General features: G+C 43.4%; 1 protein-coding gene across 4 annotated transcripts in view; it reads left to right on the forward strand.

Moving 5' to 3' along the window:
* Positions 1-20,485, forward strand: part of TLN2 (talin 2) — a 383,471-nt gene that overhangs the window by 321,390 nt on the left and 41,596 nt on the right. For all 4 annotated transcript variants that reach the window (XR_003095489.1, XM_025211171.1, XM_025211172.1 and 1 more), the window contains 5 exons: positions 110-276; positions 4,657-4,840; positions 7,800-7,925; positions 8,486-8,602; positions 10,735-10,920. Coding sequence is in view for 3 of the 4 variants with exons in the window: in XM_025211171.1 (XP_025066956.1) it covers positions 110-276; positions 4,657-4,840; positions 7,800-7,925; positions 8,486-8,602; positions 10,735-10,920 (780 nt within the window). In the remaining variant the exon portion in view is untranslated. The remainder of the gene's footprint in view (positions 1-109; positions 277-4,656; positions 4,841-7,799; positions 7,926-8,485; positions 8,603-10,734; positions 10,921-20,485) is intronic.

Here is a 20,485-nt window from a genome sequence, read left to right on the forward strand (position 1 = left end):
ATCACAAAATGAATTGTGCCTTTGATTCAAACCTAACCTTGTTTAACCAATAAATCAATTAACATTGCTTTATTTTAATATGCCCCTCACTATAATTTTTTGTTTCCAGGTTTCTTTGGTTTTGTCTGCCCTGCAAGCAGGAAACAAGGGCACTCAGGCTTGTATTACTGCAGCTAGCGCTGTTTCTGGGATAATTGCAGATCTGGACACAACTATCATGTTTGCCACAGCTGGAACCCTTAATGCTGAGAACAATGAATCATTTGCAGACCACAGGTCAGTGTTTCCAAAACATGGGATAGAGGAGCTATATGGAAGGAAGCAATGGATAAATGGCCTACTAGTGGCAAAGGAAAAGGAGTACAGATGGAGCTTTGCCTGCCTTATAAATCTCCAAGAATAAACCCAGATGGGCTAATTAAGTGAGAGAGAAATAGGAATGATTTGGGGTCATTATTTCAAAAGCTAGATAAGTAAAGAAAAACAAGTTTTGGTTTGCTCATGTATGTGTGAAGGGAATAACAGCTGGCTGATTTCCCAGCAGTATTTCAAACAAAAACCACAGATGTGACAAGTTTGACACAAGGCTTTATTTTAACATAGCCATTCCTGTATTGCATTTTTATTGATTGCATTTCCCTTTGTTCCTAGTAGGAAAAAGTGCCCATGAAGTTGGAGAGGATAGCTTGGGTAACTTTGTTTCTTTTTTTCAAAGCCTATTTTTGACCTGCTGGCTCTTCCAGTGTGTGTAGCCAGTGCTGAGACTGGACCTATTTGGTGGGGCTGTTTGATAGTGTCAGTTAGTGTCAGTTATTCTGTCTTTTGGATCAGTTGATGGCCTACATTTCCATCTAACATCATATGGAATATAATGATTTGGGGCATTTTTCAGAACAATGAACATTTGCATTATCCCAGCCATTATTTCCCTCATAATGAAAACCTGAGGTTCTAATGGCCAAGACACAGCTGTGGCTCAGTGGCACATTTGACCTATGCCATCACTGCTGTGCCATTACTTAGATCCTGGCTCTGCCAATTCTGTAGGAACTATAAGTGCCCTGGAGTCCAGAATTAGAAGAGGTATTTTCATCATCAGATGAAGTTTGTTGCATACTTTGCAGACAAGACCCTGCCTCCTACAGTTTAACAATGAAATAAACTATTTACAATTGAAAGATGGCAAATGGAATACAAGAAAAGGCTTAGTGGGGATAACTAACACCAGCTTGTGACTACTTTTATTACCCAACTTTATCACCTCTGTAAAGGGAGGACCAGACCATTTTTGCAGCGAAGGAAAAATCATTATACAGTGGGTCAAATGGAAATGTAGTGTCTTATGTGTATACACCTGGGTTTGGATGGAGGAAAGTAACAGAGTGGTATGTTAATGTAAAGTCTCTTTCCTGCACAGGTTCATATGCTACTTTGGTTACCAGCTTTATGCTTTGCAGCTCTGTTTGGTGTCACGTATCTGAATTTGGAGAGAGGCAAGACTGTGTCCAGTCTAAGCAATGTAATGCTATAGAAAATAACAAATACTATGACTTGTGACAAAGAGCAATACTTATAACAAGGGCGGGCAAAATACAGCCCATGGGCTGGATCTGGCTCACCAGCTGATTGGATCTGGCCCATGGGCAGTGTGGCCAGCTTGATGTTGGCCCACCCACCTGTCTCTGGACTAACTGTCCGCCCGCCTCTCTTTCCTGCTATGCCTTGATGATACATAATTATGGTGTTAATTAGGCAGGAGGCTGCCCGTTTTTGCACCCCGATGTTTAGGGGGATCTCTGGAGCTCCGTTCTACCCCTACACTGCAGCCCAAGCCTCGCAGATGCTAAACTCCGCTGTACCCTTCACCCCATTAGCTATGGTCCCCTCCCTGGGACCTTCAGCTTCCCCTTAGGCCCTGGCCCCATCTCAGGCCAGTCAGTACCCTGAGCCTCTTTGCTCTTTGGGCATCCCTTGCAATGGGCCCCTGGCCCTTTGACCCATCTCTGGGTCCTGGCCCCAGCATGGGCCAGTCAGGGTCCCTCGGGACAAACCTGAGCTGCTTGCCTGCTTTTTCCCTCACAACTTGCCTGGATCACATGAGCCTCAGGCCTCTCACTGCCCTGGGCTTTCCCCAGCTAGGACTCTGTGTGGCCTGGAGGTTATTAGGCACCCCTGACCTGCCTTTCACCGGGGTGGTAACTGGCCTGGCATTTCTGGGAGACTGTTGCTCTACAAACAGCCCCACCAGGCCACCCATACCTGGCAGGCTGCACTTTTAGGTCAAGCTCAGGACCTGGAGCTTCCTCTATTCCCATACCCCCAGCCCATAAACCTCCAAGCTGTTCCTGAGCCGGCTGATGTTTCTGTTGCAGCGGCCAGCAGCAAACTACTGCTTCACCCTGTATATATCCTGGGTCGCAAAATGGCTGCCGTACTCAAGCGCCTGGCTGCTGCCTGCTCCAGCCCTTCAGGTGGCCAGCACCCACCAATTAATTGTATCTGGTCTGCGGGTGCTTCTGCTGTGCTCAGCATGGGGCCAATTCCCACCTACTCCCGTCCAGGGCAGCAATCACTGCACTCCTGCCCTTACCCACCAGATGGCCCCGGCCCCAGCCAGCGTGCACAGCTTCCTGGCAGGGCTACTGCTGCAGCTGCCCAGGGAACTGCTCAGCTCCCCCTGCCTCCAGCATCTCCTCCTTCTCCTGTCCCTGCTGCAGCACTTAGGGCAGCAGATAGGGAGGGGAAGTGGCAGCGAATGGGGGTAAGCTGCAGCAGGGCAGCCCTTGACCTAATACATGGGACTCCAGCTCCAGCTTCTAGTCATCTTCCACCCACTCTGCCTGCCCAGCGCAATCAGCAGCCACCTGAGGGCTGCCCTGCCAGGAAGCCGTGTGCACTGGCCAGATCTGGAGCAGGTGTAGGCAGTAACACAGGGTGGGTGCAGGGGTGTAAACAGGAGCACAGGGCGGGTGCAGGGCAGGTGTAGACAGGAGCTCAGGGTGGGTGCAGGGGTGCAGACAGGAGCGCAGGGCGAGTGAAGGGGTACAGACAAGAGCTGTGTGGCAGTTGCAGACAGGAGTGCAGGGCAGGTGCAGGGGTGCAGACATGATCATGGGCAGGCTGCCCCGGTGGGGCTCAGCCCCAAGTGGAATGCCAGGGAGCAGCCACAGGCTGGAGGGGAGGCAGGGGTGGACTGCACCTGTATGTGCCCCCTATCACACCCTGCCCCCACCCACCTCAGGCCAGTAACCTAATGCACCTGCACACCCAACCCACATTGCACACCAACACCCCAACCGCACACCCCATGCCCCACCATACCCACACACTCCCCAACACATTCCACCATACCCACATCCAACTACACACACACAGCCCCTCCACCCCCACTACACCCACCATCCTAAGACACTATATACAAGTAAGGCTTTATTTGGAGCTATTATGCAATCGTCTCTATGTACACTATTCAAACATACACAAATCAATATTTTTAATAAAATTAAAAGATGTTATAGTAAATGTTTGATTCTTAGCTTATGATTTGTTTTTTATTTATAATTTGTTAAAATCGTATCTTCTGAAAGATCTTTATATGCAGCCCTCGACAGCTCACCAAAACTTATTAAGTGGCCTTCCAGCTGAAATAATTGCCCGCCTCTGATTTATACTCTGGTAAAGCAGGAGTACGAATTGGTCCATATCTGCATATATGGGCTAAAATTAACTTATTACAATATATGAATAATGGAGAAGTAAAGCATTTCATCTTTTTCAATAAAATTGTGATTGGTTTAATTTCCTTTTACCCAATTGTGCAGTTGTTCTAAGCCTAAAATAGTTACTGTGTAAAGGCAGACTTTACAACTGATCACATTAATTCCAGATAAGTGGCTTTTCTAGATCAGAATGTTAATGTTACTGTTAGTTAACATGAGAGTTTTAAAACCTGACTTAAGACTGCAGGTAGAGGTTTTTCCTCCATTACATCTAGGAATTCTTAAAAGTCCAGTTATCAGGTTTTGTGCAGGTGCCAGTTATTTCTTGAATGACTAATTTTATGTTTTCTTTTATCATTTTATCTTCATGGTTTTACCTTGTTTCTGAAGCAAGTTGTTCAAAGGCGGTCTGTTCTTTCACCTGAAGGAAGGGGTGAAAAGCTTTAGATTTCTCTCCTCAAAAACTATGTGGAAAAAAGTGTGAATTAGTCATGTTTTGTGCAGCATTACCCTTCCCTTTCCTTCCCATTACCCTCCTTACAAATAATTATTTTCTTTTCCATAGAACATGCTGGCTAAGGGGGAGGCTGGACAACTGGTAGTTTCCTCACAATATAGCTGGGCCTAATCTCTCCACGTTATGACTTGTTGCTTCCTCCCTTTATTGCTATATCTCATTTCCTTTCAGGAGGAAGTCATTTCATTGAGGCATCCTGTGCCTGGTGTGTTGACAACCTGAAACTTAATACATCCGTTCTAACTAAAAATTGCAACCTTGTGGTGTTGGCTAGGATTATCATGAGTAGTTACTGGTATGCTGACTTACATATCAGCTCATTGTCTACATAGCTCTGTCTCTTAAAATAATGTTGAATGGCCTTCTCCCTCTTCCCTCGTTCTCCCCTCCCCACTCCCCTATGTCCCCTTTTTCCCCCAGGGAAAATATACTGAAAACCGCAAAAGCTTTGGTTGAAGATACAAAACTGCTGGTATCTGGTGCTGCCTCAAGTCAAGACAAACTGGCCCAAGCAGCTCAGTCATCAGCTAACACCATTACCCAGCTAGCAGAGGTGGTAAAACTGGGAGCAGCTAGCTTGGGATCAGATGACCCTGAAACACAGGTATGAGGGGCAGCAAACCTGGAGGTAAACAGCGGATCAATATCTGTCACATTTGAAAGATATAAGGTTGTGAGAGAAATAATTTTAAAATCTCAAGGTACGAGGCAACTTTTTTCTTTAAAGTGACTTTCACTGAAGTACCTGTAAAAATCTTACTCATGAAGTATAGGTGTCTCTCTTGGATTAATTTGAGTTTACTTTTGCATCTCCTTTCTGAAAAATAATTTTGTATATCTAAGTCATTAATCTTGAAATGGACAAGACTTGTATAGAATTGTGGCTTGTCCCCTATCCACCAACAATATAATGTTTTTTGCAAGGGTATAAGTGCCTCGTCAAATGGTTCATGATGGGGCTTCTGACTCATCCTTTGGAAAGCTGTTCCATAGTTTAATGATTTCACTGCTAGGAACAATTTTAGTGAATTTAAGATTAAGCAGTGCACTTCATGTTGTTTTAATGTTGCTAATAGTTTGCTGAAGTTTTACAGGTATTTCTATATTATTTTAACTCTCCAGTCAGTAATGTCATTTTTCAAAGTAGAAACATTTCATCTCTTATTTGAATCTATTGGAATGGAGGTTGGTAAATGTATTACCATTTTAAGTTAGTAAGTTCATTTGAAAAAGTTCCGTTGCTTGTTTGAGACTGTGGAAAGCATGTGTATTTCACTCTGACTGTACACAATTCCAGTGTCAACTTACAGAAAATTCAACTGTGAGAAAATATTGCAAAATGAAATTGAATTGAAAATGTTTATTTCTGGAGGATTTTTTGATAACTGTGTATTCCACCCTAGCAATACTTGTTACTTTAAACAACTTAACGTATCTGGAGACTTTATTCTCAAGTTCAAGTGTGACAATGCAGGGTTGCCAATAAAAATCATGTAGTGCAAGCAATTATTAATTGATATCAGTTGTATATGGGGGCATGGTATGTTCCATGGTAGGACTTGACTTTAGCAAGGCTTTTGATATGGTCTCCCACAACATTCTCGCAAGCAAGCTAAGGAAGTACAGGTTGAATGAATGGAGTGTAAGGTGGATAGAAAATTGGCTGTATCAATGGGCTCAAAGGGTAGTAATCAATGGCTTGATGTCTAGTTGGCAGCTGGTATCAAGTGGAGTGCCCCAGGGGTCAGTCCTGGGCCTGGTTTTGTTCAATATCTTCATCAGTGATCTGGAAGATAGTGTGGAGTGCCCCCTTCCCAGGTTTGCAGATGACACCATGCGGGGGGGAGTAGTAGGTATGCTGGAGGGTAGGGCCAGGATTCAGAGAGACCTTGAGAAATTGGAGGATTTGACCAAAAGAAATCTCATTAGGTTCAATAAGGACTCCTGCAAAATCCTGCACTTACATCAGAACAATCCCATGCCTGGTACAGGCTGGGGACTGATTGGCTAAGCAGCAGTTCTGCAGAAAAGGACCTAGGGCTTACAGTGAACAATAAGCTAAATATGAGCCAGCAGTGTGCCTTTATTGTGAAAAAGGCTAATGGCAGACTGGGTTGCATTAGTAGGAGTGTTGCCAGTAGATCGAGGGAAGTGAGGGTGGTTCCAAAGAGGATGGAGCTAGACTGTTCTCAGTGGTGGCGGGTTACAAAACAAGGAACTATGGTCTCAAGTTGCAGCAAGGGAAGTTTAAGTTAGGTATTAGGAAAAACGTTCTCACCAGGAGGGTAGCACTGAAACAGGTTACCCAGAAAGGTTGTGGAATTTCTATCCTTTGAGGTTTTTAAGACCTGGCTAGGCAAAGTCTTGGCTGGGGTGATATAGTTGGGGATGGTTCTGCTTTGAGCAGGGGGTTGGACTCGATGATCTCCTGAGGTCCCTTCCAACCCTAATTTTCTATGATTCTCTGGCTTATAGGGGAGGTTAGATTACAGTTTTAAGTATAGCATATGTCTTAAATATAGTCATTTTTCAGAGCTTCAGCACAGGGTACCAAAGTGTAATTCTAATATTATAAAAGACTTAGTCTGTCTGTCTGTCCATCCGTAACGCTTTATTCACACTCTGATTGGTTGTCTGAACCAACCAATGATGTTGGCAACAGCTGTTCCTTATAGGGGAGGTTAGATTACAGTTTTAAGTATAGCATATGTCTTAAATATAGTCATTTTTCAGAGCTTCAGCACAGGGTACCAAAGTGTAATTCTAATATTATAAAAGACTTAGTCTGTCTGTCTGTCCATCCGTAACGCTTTATTCACACTCTGATTGGTTGTCTGAACCAACCAATGATGTTGGCAACAGCTGTTCCCATCCCTCCTCCCCTGTCGGCCCTGCTTCCTGGAGGAGGCGGCAGCACAGGGTGCTGGCCAAGGGGGATGGAGGGGACAGCAGGGCAAGCTTCCTCCCCCCCTACTTCTGGGAGGCAGCAGCGCAGGGTACTGGCGGCACAGCACTGGCCTCATGCCCCCCGCCCCCCCCTGCCACTGCCAGGCCCTGAGAACAGCCGGGAAGGAGGGAAGGGAGTCCGGGGAGAGAGATGGGGGTTGCACGCGGCCGGATGCACAGCAGCGGCAGCTTGGGGTGCTGGGTGGCAGCTGTGGCTGCTGCATGCAAGCTTCCTCCCCTCTCTGTGCCTGAGAAGCTGTGGGGTGGAGCAGTGAGGGGCGAAGGAGGCGCACAGAGCCAGATGGGGGTGGTGCACAGAATCAGAGGCAGAATGGCAGCAACATGGGCCAGTGGGCGGTGGCGCTCGGTCCCCACCACCCTCCTCCCCACATCATTCTTGATGGGCAATTGGCTAGTTTTTCAATATGAGCAAAACCTTGCTGCATCCAGGCCGCTAAGGGCTGCTGATGTCAGTCCTGGTGACTGTAGGTATAACACGGTATTCTCCCACTGCTTAGCAAATCCCTTAAGTGCCGAGTCTTGCCAAATCCTCCATCTGTTGACTGACCTGAGAACTTGTTACACTAACCACAAGCTAAACTTTCTCACCCTTGTAGGTTGTATTGATCAATGCTATTAAGGATGTTGCTAAGGCCCTTTCTGACCTCATTGGTGCTACCAAAGGAGCTGCTAGCAAACCAGCAGATGATCCATCCATGTACCAGCTGAAGGGAGCTGCAAAGGTAGGTAGTGTAATAACTTGCTTTTTTGACATTTATTAAAGAAATTGCTGATATTGCTTTGTTACTGCAATCCCAAAGGCTGATGGCAGTGGATTCTTGGTCACCTAATTCTCTTATTTTCCTGCTGTTTCATCTGTATTCAAATAACTTGAGATGATCTTTAACTGGACAGTTCGTGACAGCTGGAAACCTGGATAATTGGCTGCCTGCAATTTGGTGTCAATAAACAACAGTTTCCAAGTCATCCGGCAACACCAGTGATTTTGGTGAAACCTGTTTTCTTACCTAAGGACATCCCCATTCTCCTGTGTGCATCTGACTGAGGGAGTGTTCTATGTTGCCGTAGGAGGGTAGATTTGCACTTTTGTAGACTAACTAAGTCAGAGTTGTATAACATGACCTTTCATAAGCAGAGGGCTGCATCAAATGACCTGTACTATTTATAAAGTATACTGGAATTAATAATCATTCTATAGTGTGATATTCCTAAAATGAAAAAATGGTGTTTCCTAAATGTAGGAGGGAATTACGTATTTTCACCTCTCTTTCTCTCTTTTCAGGTGATGGTAACAAATGTCACATCACTTTTGAAAACTGTTAAAGCAGTAGAAGATGAAGCTACTCGAGGCACAAGAGCTCTTGAAGCCACAATCGAGTACATCAAACAGGAACTCACGGTAAAGAATGTAATTGCACGTGGCAGCCTTCTAAAGAACACATTTAAATCAAATTAGGCTGCACCAGAGGCTGCTCAGGGCATGTTGTGGCTGTCCTGTAGTGAGTTAGATGCAGTTTAGTCACTGCCAGCTGCTCTAAATTAACTCTGAGCTGGCATGTTCCTTCAGCCTACCTGCTTTCCAATGTCACCAGTGACTATTTTGGGGCTGTATTTTGAGTTGTGAGATAACTGTCATATCATATGCTTGGAGCAATTGTTTTTTTTATGTCCATGAGACATGAAACTCCCACTTCAAATATTATTTTCTGAATCAAGCACCTTTTACCTTTTTTAACCTTGCCTTTGCACTGAAGAAACCTTTCAAAGCCAGCATTGTTGGCACCTGTGATTTTAATCTCGTTTACATTTTTTTCTTTTATAAAGGTCAATAGCCTGATATCTAAATTTTATCTGAGCAAAAGAATTATTTGTAGCACATAATTCACCCCCAAAATTAGGTTTTAGACCACAAATGTTATTTTTCTATCTCTTCAAGATACAGTCAGGTAAGTATTAAAGCCTCCTTTTGGGTACTCCATTTTTTTAAATAGTGGACAGTGAGCTAAATTAGAACCACAGTATGCTTGGGAAAGCTAAAATGTTGTTTGTTGTTTCATAAGATAAGCAGAACATGTATATAGAGAAACTGTATCAGAGAATAAATACCCTGTCTTATATTTATGAACTGAATGCACCTATGTTGTGGCAACATTGGGAATGTTTGAAAAGATAAGGTGCTGCTGTCCTTTAAGAGCTCACTTTGTTTTGTCCCCTTTTGTATTATGTGAACACAAAAAGGAAATCCTCACAGAATAGTTATTTATTAATCAGGACATTGCATTATAACATGTCAGTTCTGCTGCTCTCCTAAGCAAAAATCTTGTGGTTCACTCTTTTTTAATACCCCTCCTCATCATCTCCATTATTATATGACAGGACTCTTTGTTGTCATTTTTGCTGTACAGATCCTAAGAGGAGGGAGAATGTTACAATGTTAATAGGGGGAAGAATGTTATAAATGAGATTGAATCCTGATGCCATCAAAGTCAGTAAGAACCAGGATGTTACCCAGATACATGGACTATTGTAGCTGGCTCAGTACAGGTTGAATTTAAGGGGTAGTGAGAGAGGTCATTGTAACACCTGACCTAAGGAGTTTGTTTTATAGACTCTGCCCCCTTTTGAGACAGTGAGAAATGGGAGTGGTACATTTGAATATTGTTCAAGCACTTAAATACCTGACTTAGGGTTCACTAGAAAACCCTGAGTTGATTTGATGCTGTGCGTGATGAAACATATCCTCCTGCCAGACACTGGAATGTTCTGCAAAGTCTGAGATTGGCAAGCTAATGAGGGGAGAAATGCTCAGAAAAAGGCAGCTAGTATGAGTCAAAAGAAGGTCTGATCGACTTATACTACCTATATGAACACAGTTAATTTCTTCCACTAGTCATAGGGGTGATGGGTATGTTGTCAGATAATTCACAGTGTCTGTCTCTTGACACAAGTTCTGCAAAATTGTACAGCTAGGCTTCTAAGGGAAACTAAGTATAGCATAAGAAACTATGCTTCATTTTCTCCATCTTTAAAGAAGAGGTCCTTGAGCATGTTATTAATGTTTCCAGTTCAGTCCTTTACTATGCTGCTTCTGGCCGAGAGAATTGGGGCCCAGCCTGAATGGGAAAAGGATCCTTTAATGCTGGGTGTGATCCTGTAGAAGTCAGGATAAAAGCAGTATATATGAAAGAATATTGGCTTTCTGTACAGCTGTCTGTACCATTTGGGTTCTGTCTGTCTTGTAACCTAGGTAACTTAAATGACATGCTGGGTGTCATCCATTTAAAATGAATGTGTTACCTTTTGTGCATATTTCCCACAGCTTATTGTTTATTTCTGCTGCGTGTAGGGGTATAAGGCTTATCAGAGCCATACTTCTGACATACAGGAGTGATATTGAAGTGCTCCAATTAAATTTGTAATTTCCTGCCATTTGAAGGCTGCTTTCAGTTGCCGTGTATGTTTCAAAGTCTGAGTTGTCATGGCTTTACTCTTAAGGGGCATCAAGCTCTTCTCTTCTGCTTTCACTTCCAGGTGTTTCAGTCAAAGGAGGTTCCAGAAAAGACATCATCACCTGAAGAATCAATTCGGATGACGAAAGGAATCACCATGGCAACTGCCAAAGCTGTTGCAGCTGGGAACTCATGCAGACAGGAGGATGTGATAGCTACAGCGAATCTGAGCCGCAAAGCAGTAGCTGACATGCTAACAGCTTGTAAGGTAAAGATTCTCACTTCCTCTCCTACATCTGATTTTTGTTAAATGTTATTTTCTATTAAAACTTAGGTTTTGTTATTTTTGGCTTTTAGCTGAGAAGTTAATGGTTGCGATAATTATGAATTATCACTATAGTATCCTGTACCAGAAAGAGGATTTTTGTGCTATGCCAAAGAAACATGGATTAACACTCACCACTTTCTGGTGAAAGTGGGAAGTTTTTCATTAACTTGAAATGTCCTGATTTTCTCTCTCATATTAAATTGGAAAAAACAGTAGAGCAAAATAATAGTCTTAGGGTCACAGTATGATTTTAATGTAGTTGAGCCTGATGAAAAAAATTGAGCAGATCTCTTTCAATATTCCTTTGCTTTCTAAACATGCTTATCGGTTCCTGCTGTGTTTTCTAAAAATGTGTCATTTTTCCTTTTACTAAATATGTAGTGGGGTTTCCCTGGTAAAGTTTACAAATTCTGTATTTGAAAAAGAAAACTTTCAAGAAATAGATCTCTAAAACTGTCTGCATATGATATAGATATGACTAATAACTCATTTGTCTTGGTTCTGAGGTAGAGATATTTTAGCCATAATTAAACTCCAGGGTCATGTAGAGTCTGTATGAGCTATATAAAATTGGATTCCTTAAGTTTTAAGTAGTAAAATTAAGATGCCCTCAGTTTGCAATTATCCCTTTTGCATCTTCATTTTTAAATATGCGATAACAACAGAAAAATTAAAGCAGGAACAGTTTGACAGGTGTGGAGTTAAAAATGTGGTCAAATCCATGTCTTGGAGGTCCCCAGACATCAATTTAGCCCCTTTGTAACTTCATGGAAAGATAGTGAACAATCCTGTGCTAAAGCATGATGCAATGTAATTGTATAAATGGGTCTGTATACATGGAATAAAATCATTTTTGTGACTTGATGAGTGTCATATGTAGTTACCAGAATATAGCAGTTCCTGCTTTGCTTCAAGCTTTGATTCTCAATCTCCCCACTCTATGAACCGGGATACTCAGAAAGGTAGTTTTTTTTTCCTTGGTTTTTTTCATAAGATCATAAAGGCAGGTATGTTGATTACACCAAGGAGTCTCATCCAGTCTAATATAATGGCTTCTGGCAGCATCCAGTAACTGATGCCTCAAGGGAAGGAGATAATACTGTTCTAAAGCGTGTTAAATACCTTGTAGTGGCTTGGAACTGGCTAATTTAGGTGCATATTAATTAGGGGTATCTTTCTACTTTTTACTGTACAGATTCTTTAAAATGCATTTCTTCATAGACTAGAGAGAGAAACAACCTACTGTTTTATATTTTTTCCTGTGGAACTTGGTTATAGTTTCAAATTCATAATTTCCTCTTATGTTTGCTTTCACTCCTTTGATTGAAATAATTTAATTTGGTGCTTCTGTGGCTCATACATTACTAGTGCCCTCCAGAAAGGGACAATTAGTGACACAAGCAATCGGACACTGGGATCCTGGGAAGGCGCTGATCCTTAAGCCACCATTGCTGGCAGACAGCAGTTTTCATCTGAATCTAGGAAGCCACAGGGCACCACCTTTTAAGCAGAATGGTAGGAATAAGAGCTGGAAGGTAGCCTGAAGCTAAAACCAGAAAAAATGTGTTTCACAGAAGTAAGGATAAAAGCCTACCCTCTCCTTAGCCTAGTAGAACTAGTTTTGGCCTTTTTTTTATTCCTTGGAGCTGAAAAGGAGCAAGCAGAAGTAGCACTCTGAAGCACTGAAGACCAGTAGAGAATCTGATGTAAGATCTAATCCTATGCAGTGTTTACAACATAGTGACCCAAAGTCTCTCAAAACAGTTGTTACTGTTACGTCTGGCAATTTAAAACTGGATTAGCTGCACTATATCCCCTTGGCCAAAATAAAAAACATTTGCTATTAAATATTAACTTGAAGAATGAACTATGAAGCTAGCCCACACATTTTTGTCATGTTATACAAATGTCTCCAATCATATTCTGATTTGTAAAAAGTCTCTTATCAAGCTGAATCAACCTGTGTAATAAAGCAAATATCAGATCTCCTGTCAAAAATCTTCTTCCATACTTTTGAAAAAGTTGGTCTTAGACTTAGTGGTACCTTGTGACATTGAGTTCCACAAGTTAATTGTGGCATGTGAAAAAGATCCAGTTAGAAATCCAAATATCCACTTCATCTTGAATTTTAGGAGGGTGAACACGAGCCACCTTATTTAACTTCATTATCCCCTCTAGGCAAGGTGGTAGTGATGGATGGATTTATTTATTTATTTGTGAAATTTGACAAAATATGAACATAGTTCAACCTTATATATTTTGACTCAACCTATATTATCCAGTAATGTGCAAGTTGATGTACTCCAGCTGGAACCAAATCTACCACAGTGTATATGTATGTATGCAATAAACTATAGCACAAATTGCCACATGCAGTATACTTTGCATTTTCCCACCGTTGGGAATGTTAATTTAAATTTAATGTCTCTGTAATCTGCCTGAAGATGAGTGCCCTAAGGGGTTCAACTAATTATGATATTTAAATATATTAGCTTTAATTGTACAAGCTGACATTTGTCACTAGTCACTGGTTGGAAAAAAACTTATTTTGATAATTGTAGACACCTAAGGAATTGATCAAGTTCCCATTAACATCAGTGGAAACATGTAGTTGAATTTGCTAGAGGTTGGACAAGGATCAGAGATAACATAAAAACCATCTTCAAATCAAGTGAGCACATATATAAGCTATTCAGTAAGTACTAGGTAATACATGTTTTTTTTTTTCAGTGGTGACCACCACAGCAAATGTAGCAGTTACATTGGGTTCACCTGAGGCTCAAAGTGTTCTGGATGTATAATTACACTTAAGCTTTAAAATACTTTAATTCCCACAGGGTGTTCATGAGTGACTTTAGTGTACCACCCATTCCTCTAATGCATTATGCTAGTAGCACACCAAGAGAGAATAAGTATTAGTAGAAAAGAGAAAATGAGGAGGAAACTGAGTATGTAAAGGAAATATGTAACAAGTATTAAAATAGAAGAGGAAAGCTTAATAAGAGAGAGATAAGCATAAGGACTTAGAGATGATAATCATAACAGTGTCCGGCAAACAAGGTTCAGTTTCCAGCAGCCACTCGGCAGATTTTCTGTGTGACACAGGGAAAGTCGGTATTTCTGTGTTACAGTTCCCACTTCTGGGCGTGTCTACACATGTTGCTATGGCAACATTGTTACTGCACCGTCACTTAGTACTTCATTCTGGAAGTAGTAAAAGACAGCGCAATAACACCCCATACTGTGCCGTGCGTACAGTGCATGGTTATTTTTAGGCGTAGCGATACATTATCACAAGGTAGCACATCCCTAGAGCAACATAGGTGCAGCATTGCGGTTCTTGCCTGCAGATGCTGTCACTGTAGTGCATTGCTATGGTGACATAGCGCCACGTGTAGATTTGCGCTGTCACTGTCTCCTTAACAGGTCTGTCTAGATTCTAGAAACTGCTTTCTTCTCTCAAATATTTTTAAGATTGTCACGGCGGGGTCCTTTAGGAGGGCCGTGATCTCCTTAAGGCCCTCTCTCCGTGCCAATTCGGCCCAAGGGCACCCTCGATTCTCGCCCGCCACGTCTTTGCTGTTGAATAAGGTTGGGAGGCTGCCTTACGACTCCCTGGGCATGGATAGCCGGGACCTCTGTCCCCGTATGTTCTCGGACCCCCTGGGGGCTCCCAGTATAATGGGTGCTCCTCAGGCACCCTAGCCTTATGGGCTACGCGTGGCTCCTACCAGCCCCTAATACCACATCCCAAGCCTCGCTGATGTAATAGACGTTGGTGTGTCTGCACACCCGCTTCCCGGGCTCTCTACAATAGGGCAGTCCCCTCAGGGACGTCCTTTCAGTCCACCGGTCCTCTAGGCTCACCGCACTAATACCCTCTCTGGTACGGGCTCACCGCGCTGCTATCCCCTTGTCGGGGGACAACCGCAGCACCTTGCCCTTCTCCTGGGGCGCTGTGCCACTAACCCGACACTGGTCCCAAGACATTGGTCCCAAGATGGTGACCATGGCGTGGGGCACCTGTCAAGGGGTGGGGCATCTGTCAAGGGGCGGAGCTACCCATGAGGCCCTGGACAGCCTGCCAAAACTAGGTAAGTGGCCTGAAATAAATTGCCTGCACCTGGTTTAAGAGCTGGGTTTGAGTTATGCTTAGGTGGAGGAAAAGAGCAGCTTGACAGCCCCAGCAGCAAGCTCTCCGGGCTATGCACAGAAATTAAAAAACCTGAGGTAGAATTAATTTAAGTTATGCAATTTTCTGTAAGTGGCATAGTTCAGCAGTTTAGACCACTGGCAAGTATAATGCACATTCACCCTTTAGTTGAGGGAGGGGCAAAGACCAGATTCTAGCACTTTTAAACTAGTTTGTGTGCTGAACTTCTGGGGCATCTCATACCTGCCCCTCTCTGGGGCTGGGGTCTACGTACCCCGCATACAACCCGGGGTCTGTTCCCCGCCCGCAACCCACTGGTTGCGCTCAGGGGCCCCACACCTCTGGGGTCCCTATGAGGCCTCCTCCAATCCCTACAGCCTCACCCAAGCCTCCGGTATAATATGTAAGCCGAACATAAACTAGAGCCTCCTGGCTGTAACGCCAACATAAAGCCTCCTGGCTAAACCATAGTGCCCAATCCTCTCAGGGCTATAGTGAGCTGTACTTGCAAGTCAGGCTTCTTCCCATATCTTGGCTGAGGGAGCTCCTGCCTCTCTGGCTGCTGGCAGGGAACTGCCAGCCTGGCCTCAGCCCTGGGCTTTATAAGGGCCAGGCCCTGCCTCCTACAGGCAGCTGGCTCTCCTTAGTTGCCCCGGCAACCCGCAGCTGTGCCCGTTACCCTGGCAACCCTCATCTGGGCTCGTTATGTCCTGCCAGGGCTCTCTCTCCCTGGCAGTTTCTACTCCCTAGGAGCAGGCACTGAGGTGCCCTGCGACAAAGATCTTAGAATATTTTTTCATTCTGCATTGGGAAGAACCCCAAACCTTTTGAAGATTTTGGAGAGAAAGGAAGTAGGGGAGGGAAAAGGGAAGTTCACACACATTCTCAAAATAATCAAGTTTGGTGATTAGAGTACTCACATGGGATATAGGGCACCTGGGTTAAAGCATTTGCTATGCCTGATCTAGAGCAAGGGCTTGACTTGGGGTCTCCCACATCTGAGGGTCAGTGCTTTAACCAGCTGCCAAGCTGTCAGTTGTTCTGGCAGGTGGGCCTTTCCCCTGACTGGTCTAAAGCACAGATATTTTAGGCAGAAGTTATTTTTACTGTTGTGCAGGTAGTAACCGATTTGGCCTTAGTGGTGAGCTCTAAGCACTATGGGGTACCTATACGTGAGTGCCGAGGCTATTCTGACAGGCTAGAATTCCAGTGAATTGGACTGTGGTAATTCCCGTGCTCCAGCAGCCTCCTGTATCTCATGTACCAGGATCCCCATGCTTAAAAATGGTGACAGGGACACTTGAACTTATTAAACAAGCTTTGGTTAAAGTACCTTCACCACCATTTTTAAGCACAGGGAAGCTGATACACAGGACACAGTGGCAGTAATTAAAATGCTGCCTCCCCACCCCTACCCTACCCCTGGAGCACATGTAAAAGTGCCCATTGCAATTATAAGTGATGATTATGGATAAAAAATATATCAGCAGGGCCTGAGTGGCCATCAGAATAGGAAGCACAAAAAGTGGACAGAAGTAATAGAAGAGAGCTGAGGTCATCTGATGCAAAGGAAAAATATAAACTTAGAATATGATCTTGTCCTTTATTTTGCCATGATTTGAGCAGTGTTCATGAACTGTCTAAAGTAAGGTCACCAAATAGACTAGGGAAGCAAAGAGAGAATATAAAACAGTAGGTAGATGTGAATTAACAGTAAATTCACAGATCAACATATAAAGTTACAGTGTATACACAGAGCATGTACTGACATTCATCATCCCAGGAGAAACTCTTCTGGGAGTGATTTAACCCTGATTGTTGACAGGTTATTTTGCAGCTGGAACAACTATTTTTTCACTGGGAGAAAAAACCTGAACGTCAGTACACTGATGGCATATGATGACTCTGCCAGGAAGAACTGCATATCCGTATGAGGCCATAGGTTTCTGTCCAAAAGGCTTTGTGGTGAAATCCAATTTTGAATTATTTTGCAGGAAAAAAATATCTGTTTGTAAGATTTTTGTGTTAGCTTATTCTTAAGTAAAGAATCTTTTGATTACACATTCTCAAAAAACAAAATATAACTTGATCCAGTTCACAAATTTCAGTTGGAGGAGTATACCTTAAAATGTTTTATAAGTATCATAGTGTCTCTGTTGATTACATATACAAGGACTTATAAAAGCAATTGGGTTTATTTCCTGCAAAAAAAAATGTATAGAGTCTGGTCCCTTACCTTAGGATGGGAACATCCCTAATCCATCCAAGGCAAATGTTTGTCTAACTTAAAAACTTCTGGTGCAACAATTTCACAGCATCTCTAAATAACCTGCACTAGTGCTTACATTAATGATTATCTCACATGCTGCCGCGGCACCCAAGGGTACCTTGATTTCTATACAGTGTTAGCACTATTAAGTATGCAAACATGAATTCACAATAGAATATGAATTTACATTGAGATTTCAAAGAAGCAACCGTAGTGTTAAAAACATTCTGACTTGCTGTGGGGTTTCTGGCTAAAAACAGACATTGGGTTTAATCTTGGACTGATTTCACTCGCATTAAAATAAGCGTAGGACAGTTCACACAAGCAGCTTAAATGGCAATTAACTAGCCACTTTTTTTCCCCTGGAAAAATTCAGATTCTTCACAGGTACTTAATATGGAGCAAAAGGGATGGCCTGTAGGATCCCAGGATAAAAGCCTTTCTTCTCAGGAGAAATTTGAAGTCCATTTTTAGCCTCTGAGTTTTTTGCAACAAGAATTGCTATATTATTTTTCTGTATTAAAAAACAAACAAACAAGTCAAAGCTAAGAGCTGACATTTTCCAAAGGGTGCCTTGAGTTTATTGAGGGGTGCCTTCAGTCTAGGGCTAGGGACAGAAATTACACATAAACCAGTATAAGTGGTTGGAAACTGGTTGAAATCTGCAACACAACAGGAGTTCAGTGCACATAAACCACTTTAAAAATGGCCAAAGTCAGTTTAAGATAAACCTGGATGGATGTAGTATCAGACTTAACTGATTTAAGTTAAATCAGTTTATTGACCTTCCATCCCAGATCCCCTCTGGATTCAAGTTAACTTGAATCCCCTACAGATTCAAGTTAACTCTCAGTTCCCCAGCATCCCAGGATGCTTTGCATCTGCCCCACAACCCCCGCCCTCCACCCCACCCTTCACAGGGCCAGCTTTGTCCCCAGCTTTCTACTCCAGCTGAGCAGGGGGGCATGCTCTAGTGCCCTTTGGCTTCTGGCTTGGGCCACTGTAGGCACGTGGCTGCATTTCTGAAATCAAAAGCGAATGTCTGTTCACTCGCTTATCAGTTCATCTGCACAGCTTAGACTAACCCGCAAAGATTGAATCAATTCAGCCTCAGGCTTTTTGACTCTGTACTTAGCCTAAAACTTCGTGAACTACTAGCTTACACACTATTATCCCTGTTGAACTTCAAGGAGAGAAGTCTATAGATACTTGCATTTGTAGATAAGAAATAAACTGTTATAGGCTTTTCTAAAATTGTTAAATCTATCTGGTACGGTAGTTGAGCAGTCTAATACATGCTAAGAAAAAAAGAAATCCCCCTGAAATGCTACTCCTGTTTCTCCAAGGTTGGGGAGAGAATGTTAATTGAAATGGGTTATTGTGGGTGCTTGGCTGATTTTGACTTAGCCAGCAGAGGGAGCCCATTAGCCAACTCAGCTAGGAATCCAGCTAGATGGCATCAGTGTTTAATGATGGATGATAAGGAGCAAAGAAAGTGATAACATTATTTGGAGAGCTATTATTACTTCAGCCCTAACTGAAACTGACAAGAAACAAAAGAAATGTTGCCTTGAACAGTTTTCAGATGACACTAGCAACAAAAGACAGGCAGATCCAATAGAAACACACTCTTCACCCAGAAAAGGCTAGACATGGAGGTGTTCATTTAAGAATTAATCTAAAGTTTAAATATGTAGAAGTTTCATTTTTTTCAAATGCTATTTTATTAGTGATGAATCAAGGTTGCAGGGATACAACTTTGTAGCTTTTCAGTGTGCCCCCTCAAAGTTAACACCAGTAGAAGAATTTCCCTCTCCTGGTCATGTGTATTTAGCCGCAGGTGATCTATCATCATTCATCGTACAACTGGTATTATTAAAGAACCCTTGGTGTATTATATACATATACACTTAAACACAGTAGAAGGCAGTCATGCTTGCTTTATTCAATTTTGTGTTTTCCTCTTCTATTTCATAGATTTCATAGACATTAGGGCTGGAAGGGACCTCAGAAGATCGTTGAGTCCAGCCCCCTGACCCAGGGGGAGGAAGTCAGCTGGGGTCATAGGATCCCAGCAAGAAAAACATCCAGGTTTCTCTGAAGGCGTTCAAAGTAGGTGCTTGAACCACCTCTGGCGGCAGGCCATTCCAGACCTTGGGGGCTCAGACAGTAAAGAAGTTCTTCCTTACGTCCAGCCTGAAACAGTTTTGCAGGAGTTTATAACCGTTCGACCTCATCATCCCTTGGGGGGCTCTGGTGAACAAACATTCCCCCACGTCCTGGTGAACACCCCTTATGATCTTATAGGTGGCCATCAGATCGCCCCTGAGCCTGTGCTTTTCCAGGCTGAAGAGCCTGTTAGACCTTATGACGAGAGGCTGAGAACTGTTTTCCTGACCTCTGATCATGTGCGTGGCTCTCCTCTGGACTCTCTCAAGCTTCTCCACATCCTTTTTGAACTGTGGAGCCCAAAACTGGACACAGTACTCCAGCTGCAGCCTCACCAAGGCCGAGTACAATGGGAGAATAATGTCCCGGGATTTACTTGAGAAGCATCTATGGATGCAAGCCAGGTTTTTGCTTGCTTTACTGGCTGCAGCATCACACTGCATGCTCGTGTTCATCTTGTGGTCAGTCCTGACCCCCAAGTCCTTCTCGTCCGTAGTGCTAGTCAGCACAGCACTGCCGAGCCTATAGACATGCTGCAGGTTTTTCCTCTCACGGTGGAGAACCTTGCATTTTTCAGTGTTAAACACCATCAGGTTCTCATCCGCCCATTTCATGAGCCTGTCAAGGTCAGCCTGGATCACCCCCCGTCCTCAGGTGTGGATGCTTTACCCCGAAGTTTGATATCATCGGCAAACTTGGCCAGTCTGCTTCTGACTCCAATGTCCACATCATTAATGAAGAGGTTGAATAAAATAGGTCCAAGAACAGAGCCTTGAGGGACCCACTGGTCACAGGGCACCATGACGATTGACTTCCATCAACCACCACCCTCTGGGTCCGACTACGGAGCCAATTCCACAGCCAGCGTATCGGATCGTGGTGGACCCAAGGCCACAGTTGGCCAGATTTTCCCA

The sequence above is a fragment of the Alligator sinensis genome, unplaced genomic scaffold (genome assembly GCF_000455745.1).
Source record: "Alligator sinensis unplaced genomic scaffold, ASM45574v1 scaffold291_1, whole genome shotgun sequence".
NCBI lineage: Eukaryota > Metazoa > Chordata > Crocodylia > Alligatoridae > Alligator > Alligator sinensis.